This window comes from Oratosquilla oratoria, chromosome 42 (genome assembly GCF_046742065.1).
Source record: "Oratosquilla oratoria isolate Oo_2021 chromosome 42, ASM4674206v1, whole genome shotgun sequence".
NCBI classification, from domain to species: Eukaryota; Metazoa; Arthropoda; class Malacostraca; order Stomatopoda; family Squillidae; genus Oratosquilla; species Oratosquilla oratoria.
This window is the reverse complement of record NC_134818.1, coordinates 24,775,888-24,783,387: the sequence shown is the minus strand read 5'-3', so window position 1 is coordinate 24,783,387 and position 7,500 is coordinate 24,775,888. Positions and strand designations below refer to the sequence as shown.

At 41.5% G+C, this 7,500-nt stretch overlaps 3 protein-coding genes across 3 annotated transcripts in view; 2 read left to right on the top strand and 1 right to left on the bottom strand.

The window, feature by feature from the left end:
• The first annotated feature begins 1,243 nt into the window (after positions 1-1,243).
• Positions 1,244-1,630, top strand: LOC143021577 (cuticle protein AMP1A-like). Its single transcript, XM_076179180.1, has one exon. It carries the CDS (start codon positions 1,244-1,246, stop codon positions 1,628-1,630), a length of 387 nt encoding a protein of 128 aa, XP_076035295.1.
• Positions 1,631-4,760: 3,130 nt separating this feature from the next.
• On the bottom strand, positions 4,761-5,442 carry LOC143021576 (larval cuticle protein LCP-17-like). Its single transcript, XM_076179178.1, has 2 exons — positions 5,284-5,442; positions 4,761-5,177 (listed from the first exon to the last, which is right to left on the bottom strand). Exons 1-2 carry the CDS (start codon positions 5,440-5,442, stop codon positions 4,761-4,763), a joined length of 576 nt encoding a protein of 191 aa, XP_076035293.1.
• A 1,760-nt stretch (positions 5,443-7,202) lies between these two features.
• LOC143021575 (cuticle protein AM/CP1114-like) overlaps positions 7,203-7,500 on the top strand; it is a 559-nt gene continuing 261 nt past the window's right edge. Inside the window, exons 1-2 of the mRNA XM_076179177.1 lie at positions 7,203-7,211; positions 7,345-7,500. The exon at positions 7,345-7,500 is cut by the window's right edge and continues 261 nt beyond it. Coding sequence (XP_076035292.1) covers positions 7,203-7,211; positions 7,345-7,500 — 165 coding nt within the window. The remainder of the gene's footprint in view (positions 7,212-7,344) is intronic.

Here is a 7,500-nt window from a genome sequence, read left to right as displayed (position 1 = left end):
AAGCTAACCTAACATAATCTTACCTAACTTAGCTCTCTTTGACACGCTCTCAAAATCATCATGGAATATGGAATGTATGGACAACCACATCAAATTACTGCAGAAAAACACGGCGGCACCCAAAGTGTAGGAGGAAGCGATCCCAAGCATCCGAAGTGACCCCCTGGGAAAGATCTCTATTTTTGCTTTGAAGGTCTCATTCAATAGGTTTAATTCAAAGTACAGAAAACTGCATCAACGTTGCATTAGTTAATAGTCCCGTGTATTGATTATTCAGAAACAACATTCATGTTACCAGCACTATAATTGTTGACAAATGTGACTTCTTATGTGTTGCCAACATTAACGAAGATCCTGTACAATACCTTGGATATCTACTATTATAAGTCCTTGTTGCGTGTGAGTCCCAGTTCTGTTCGGACAACAAAAGGCAATGCAGTATATCGTGAATTGATAGGAGAGAATTTAATTCAACGAGTTTTTCATAACAAAAAGTTTCACATTCGACATTTCTGCAGTATTACATATTCAAGGACGAATGTACAGAATTTGTCACCTAAAAGTGTCCTGAGAAATTATTGTTAAGGGGAATTCTTAAGGACAACATAAAGGTAACCAATAGACCTGCTTTCCTCCTTTCTTCGACCTTCTTGCTCTTCCTCCGTTTTCTTCTTTTCCCTCCTCTTCTTACTCCTCTCACCTCCTTATTTTACCTGACTCCAAATAAATCCATTCACCTCAGAGACTGAGAGTTCGGCGGATTATTGACCTCGGGAGAGGCCATGCCCGTACCAATCCATCCCATAACATTTCACTGATTTATATTATTTTTTCGCCACCTAAATTCAATTTTCCTACATCATTATCCCTATCTAGAGGCCCCTGTGTTCCCACTCTGGATTAAAAAAACATATATATTTACATGCTTGCTAATACCAAATATATGTATTCAGCTCTGATTGCTCTAATTCTAAACGTGATTTCCTCACACCAACGAAATCTCGAGTGTGCGCTAGCCAAGATTGCAAAGGTCAACGTGGCATATATAAGGGCAAGACAGGTCATATCTAGCATCACAGACAACCTACCTTCCACCATGTTCACAGTAAGTGTCTCCTTCCCACACTCCTACGTCTATTCTATATTGGTTTGAGACGTTTATTAGCTTCTCTGGTATGGGCATCAAGTTAACAGATTTGATCGTTTTGTTCAGATCCTGTTCGCCTGTCTTGTCGCCACGGCCATGGCCGACAAGCTCTACAGCCCACCCACTCCTGGGCGCGTGGTGGATGTGGTGCCCATCATCCGGGATGACCGCGTCCACCCAGACGAACACGGAGCCTACAGCCTCGACATGGAGACCGGTGATGGCATCGTGCGCAGCGAGCAGGGAGGACCCGGTGGTTCCCAACAGGGCTCCGTCTCCTTCACCTTCCCCGACGGACAGGTCTTCGATCTCAGCTTCGTCGCCGACGCCGATGGATACAAGCCCGAGTCCTCCTTCCTGCCCGTGGCTCCCGCCTTCCCCCACCCCATCCCACAGTTCGTCCTCGACCAGATCGAGTTCGCCCGTCAGCAGGACGCAGCCCGTGAAAAATCCCCCAGCAGGAGCTACGGGACTCCCCAGTAAATTTCTGGAGACGAGCCTCCTCACCCCATTCTTCTAGATACATCGCGTATTTATTGATGACATCACATTTATTTTGAAATAAACTCGAAATTAATACTATTTTTGGTACGCTTTCATTTGAAAAGATATAAATCAAACCCCCGCAAACACGCAAAAACGTAAATAAACACATACTAACTCATGCACGCTTATACCTGTAATGTTTCTCATCTACGTTAATGACATGATGGACAGCATGTCAAGCAACATTAACATGTTTGTGAGCAATGCAAAGATCATGAGATGATTGAGATATAGGTATTACAAAACTATCTAGGCAGTTCATATATTTAGAGTACAAAAGTGGATTATGAATTTCAATGCCAGTAAATGCAAAATATTGGAAATGGAAAATGACTCAATAAGACCATTATTAAATAATTCAGTGGGAAATTAGATAATTACAAAGACAACAGGGAAGGAAGATCAAGAATTGTTGACAAGGAATATTTTGTCACCTGATAAGCATGCTGTAATGTTGTGGGCCGAGGTGCACGGATAATTGAAGAACAAAAGTGGTCTTCACCATATGTATGAAATCTTATAAAAAATCATAGCCTAACCCGCCCTATAATGAAATATGTAGGTTCCCATACTAGCAGGTAAACTGTCCAGAGAGAAACTAGAATCAATAGGCTTCTAGTTTGTCTACATGAATTCAAAAAGTGTATCATATTTGGATATTACGATACATAACTCCACAAACGTAGCTCCTTTCCTGTATACTATTTTTAAGTAAATGAAAAAAGAAAAGCGTGCGCATCAGGCGAGTCTGATAGAGCGCAAATATAAGTAGTGTTTATGTATGAAGCCTTACTTCCCCACCCATTTCAGTACCCAACAAGGGAATTTGAATTCTGTTCACTCCCGTGTAAAGCGAGAGTGCTATCCTTAAGCCACCCTGGACAACATAAAAGAGATCAAGGAAGGCGAACGCTACAATAACGCAGGTCCGCATTCTTCTGATGTATACAGTAGATCAACATTCCCATTGGACCAACATGGCCAGATAAAGTTCTGTTACTCGAAGAGCTTCCTAAAAATAATGAGTTCCTCTAAAAGATATATATATATATATATATATATATATATATATATACATATATATATATATATATATATATACATACACACACACACATATAAATATACATATATATATATACATACATACACACACACACACACACACACACACACACACACACATATATATATATATATATATATGTATACATATATATATATATATATATATATGTATACATATATATATATATATATATATATATATATATATGACTTTACCATTGATCAAAGTAAAAACATTCGGTTCGTATAATATTTATATTTCCCTGTAATCTTACAGCTACTTCTCATTCAATGCTATGAAGGACCTTTATTGAAATATACTGTAGTTACCTCTGAAGACTAAACTTTCATTATAAATTAACATAACTAGAGTATATCTCTCATCATCCTGAATTTTCCCCATGTTACATAGATTCATTCGCAACAGAAGATTTTTGCCCTATTGTCATCGATGTTGTTGGATGCCCTCGGCTGAATATGAATACCCAGTGTGGTGACAACAAAAGTAATACACACCGCGGCACTGTGAGCATAAAACAGAATTCACGCTTGATTTGAGGCGGAAATGGTCGAAAGATTTTAACATTCCCCCCCCCCAAAAAAAAAAACATATCCAAGATGGGTAGTAAGTATGCTCCATCGAAAAAACGAAAGATAAAAGTCAACGATCTTACATATCAATCAATGGTAGGTTCTTCATCTCGTTGCGTGTTTCTGAGCGAATCTGAACTTCCCGTTTAATAGGGCTGATCCAGACGGATAGCAGTGGTCCAGCAAGGGGCGTGCCAGGCACGAGTGCTGGGTGTAAATTATTTCCTTCCCTTTGGATGATCAGTCCTGCGAGATCAACCCGACACCAAAGCAATGTCAAACTTGTGTGTTTTTTCCAATATCTCTTAACAGTGATATAACTTGTACTGTAATATACAGGAAAATAGCTACGTTTGTGGAGCACTGTCTCTTATTTTACAATTGTGATACTTTGTTTTAAAAAATTAAAAAAATCATATATAGTTCTAACTTGGGTTGTATCATCTTGTAGGCAATGCCAGGACTGGCCTACAAGCATCTGGAGAGTAAATTGCATTTCTTCCCATCCATCAGACTTTAGATTTTTCAATTTGTTCCCAAAACCTTGTGGTGCCCACGCGTCCCCAACCAAGAGATATTCTCTGTCAATTTTGTCCACCCTCTTCGGTGGCCTGACCACCGAAATCAATTTACCTTTTACTCTTCATTCCTTTCACGATGACACGCCTAGCGCTCCTTTCTGTTCTTTTGAGGTTGTTTATGTATTCTACTCTGTACGGGGACCATACCACTCCTACATATTCCAACGAAGGGTGGATTAGGTCATTACTTTTTTATCTCTTCATCCTTGAAATGACGGCCACTTATGTCATTTAGCAATTCGTATGTCTCGCCCATCAACGATCCCTGATCTTGCTCCTCTGTTGCATTTGTATTTGCTTTCCACCCCGTCGAATAATTCAATGAGGGGTCTTCTTTAGCCTTTTCCCATTTCCAATACCTTGCATTTACTGGTATTGGAATTCACGATCTATGCTTGGCTCCAAATACATATATGTCTAGTTTTTTTTTTCAACTACCTCCAGATTTCTTCAAGTCTCAATGTTTTCATGATCTTTGCATCGCCCGCAGACATATTAATGTAGCTTGTTGTAACCTCTATCATGTCATTAATGTTGACAAAAACATTACAGGTGATAGTGTGTGTGTGTGTGTGTGTGTGTGTGTGTGTGTGTGTGTGTGTGTGTGTGTGCTTGTATGTGTGTGTGTGTGTGTGCGCGCGCGCGTATGTGTTTGCAAGAATTTTATCTTACAACATACTAGTGGGCATTTAAATCTTAAAATGAAAGCGCACAAAACAAAAAGGTGTAAAATGCATAGACTTTATTTCAAACGAAATGTGATGTTCGGTATCTATAAATACATAACGGATCTAGTGGGATGAAGCGAAGAAAATATCTCCAGGAATTTACTGGGGAGTCCCGTAGCTCCTGCTGGGGGATTTTTCACGGGCTGCGTCCTGCTGACGGGCGAACTCGATCTGGTCGAGGACGAACTGAGGGATGGGGTGGGGGAAGGCGGGAGCCACGGGCAGGAAGGATGACTCGGGCTTGTAGCCGTCGGCATCGGCGACGAAGCTGAGATCGAAGACCTGTCCATCGGGGAAGGTGAAGGAGACGGAGCCCTGTTGGGAACCGCCGGGTCCTCCCTGTTCACTGCGCACGATGCCATCACCGGTCTCCATGTCGAGGCTGTAGGCTCCGTGTTCGTCTGGGTGGACGCGGTCATCCCGGATGATGGGCACCACATCCACCACGCGCCCAGGAGTGGGTGGGCTGTAGAGCTTGTCGGCCATGGCCGTGGCGACAAGACAGGCGAGGACGATCTAAACGAGATGGTTGAATATGTTATCGTAATGTTAATACCAGAGGAGCCAATAAATATGTCAAACCAAGATGTAATAGGCTGAGGAGAGAGGGGGAGACACTTACTGTGAACATTGTGGAAGGTAGATTGTCTGTGATGCTAGATCTGACCTGTCTTGCACTTATATATGCCACGGTGGTTATAACCAAGGTCATCCGCTGCCTGATTTGAGCTTTGAAAGTCTTAAGTGTACACTTACGATTCCGTTGGTGTTGGAAAATCATGCTTAGAATCAGAGCTGAATACATATATTTGTTTGAGTACAAAAAATAATATGTATTATTCTTTTATTCCTGAGTGGATTTTGTTGTAGAAACACGTGAGGTTTTAGATAGGGAAAGTGATGTGTGAAATTTGAATTTAAATGACGAAAGCATGAGTGTAAATCAATGAAAAGTTAAGGAATAGATTAGCACGGGCATAGCCTCTTCCGAAGTTGCCGAATTCGGAGAAGTTTCCCTAAGGTGACTGGAATCGTTTGGAATCAGATAGAGTAAGCAGGAGGGAAGAGGACGAAAAGCGAGGGAGGAGGGGAGCAAGGAGAAAGAACGAGGAAAACTGTAATGCTTTGTTTTATATAATAGTTAAATGAGAGAATTGTTTGAAACTCCTTGAATTATATTAGTATGAATTTATAGTATTGACATCTATTTGAATTTTATAAGTGATGCTAAGTACTTGTTTTTCTCCATTGTCTCTTAACATTGATTTAAGTTGTGGTGAAATCATTATACCCAACATCCTTACTGTACTTCCGTCTGAAGATGCGGTCCTGAGTGTCTGGTACTCGGTCTCCTGGCTAGGCCCAATCTCTCTCTCTCTGGTAGCCTCGATTAATTTCCCATGCTTCTTTGCAAGAGAACAGTTGTCATACGGCAAGTATTCTCCTCCTCCACCTAGACCCGTATTGATGTATTCCAGACAAAAGTCTAGAAAAAATTTACTGAGGGATTTATAGGACCACCCAAGGAATGCTGCTGGTTCCTGTAGGGCTGTGGGTTTCCAATCAGTGATACATTTGATGTAGTTATTAGTCCTTTCACCTAAGGATCTAGGAAATAAAAAAAGAATGGAAGACTAGTGAACATGTTTGTCTCTGTGTTTGCCTTTAAACTAGCCTTTCAGGTAGTGACTATTTTTACACTAGGAACTACATCAGGATCGATTTGTCTCAAGTGGAAGTTAGGATTTTATTTTGTTATCAAGAGCAGTATTTTATGTAGAAAGACAAGTGCATGGCATGTTGGATGGTGGCGTCATATAGGGCAACAAATGAATGTGGGAAACAGCGGGTTGCTCGTATTAATCGAGGTAGGCAGGGACCTTCAAACGGCAAATTTTCCTTAGCTGGAAAGGATCACCCGTGGTCTGCTGCCTGTGAATTCGATGTGTTCCACATCAAATACGTCAAAGTTTACTTTAAAAATAGCAAAATACTGATGGGGGTTTTATGGATAACAACTGAAAAGTAACTGTCAGGACTGCTTTCTTCTTCTCCCCTACTAAAACTGCTACTACCCCCTCTTATTCCTCCTTATCCCTCCTCTCCCTTCTTCTTCCTCTTTCTATCCGACTCCAGACGATGTCATTCACTTGAGAGAAATTATCTACAAGGTTGGCGGGTTATTGACTTCGGTGAGTGTCATCCCGTGTCGATCCCTCCCTGAACTTTTCATTTCATTAGTTGATGTTTATGCATCAACCAGCCAAAGTCAATTTTCCATAGCAGTATCCCGATCCACATACTCCCGGGTTACTATAACAGACTACACTAATTATAAAGAACCACTTTATTTATTTTATTCTAAATGGCAACATAATATAAACGTAATTTTTCCCACATCACCGAAATTGCAAGTGGACGCTTGACCTAAGACTCTTAAAGGTCAAAGTAGGCAGCGAGTGACCCTGCTCATACCCCACTGTGGCATATATAAGGGCAAGGCAGGTCAGACCTATTATCATAGACATCCCAGCTTCCAACATGTTCACAGTAAGTGTCTCTTCTCTCCTTCATTCCTTTCATCTTGGTTTGATACATGTATTGGTTCCTCTGGTATCAATGCCAAATATTTTGGTTCATCTGGTAACAGCATTACGTTAACACGTTTAATCGCCTTGTTCAGATCGTACTCGCCTGCCTGGTCGCCACGACCGTGGCCGACAAGCTCTACAGCCCACCCACTCCTGGGCGCGTGGTGGATGTGGTACCCATCATCAGGGACGACCGCGTCCACCCGGACGAACACGGAGCCTACAGCCTCGACATGGAGACCGGTGAT

Bases quoted from the DNA above. Each gene is read 5' to 3' on its own strand.
- LOC143021576 (XM_076179178.1), bottom strand. From the start codon at position 5,442: ATGATTTTCCAACACCAACGGAATCGTAAGTGTACACTTAAGACTTTC. The intron at 5,178-5,283 runs GTAAGTGTCTCC...CATCTCGTTTAG, and splicing joins TACCTTCCACAATGTTCACA to ATCGTCCTCGCCTGTCTTGT.
- LOC143021577 (XM_076179180.1), top strand. From the start codon at position 1,244: ATGGCCGACAAGCTCTACAGCCCACCCACTCCTGGGCGCGTGGTGGAT.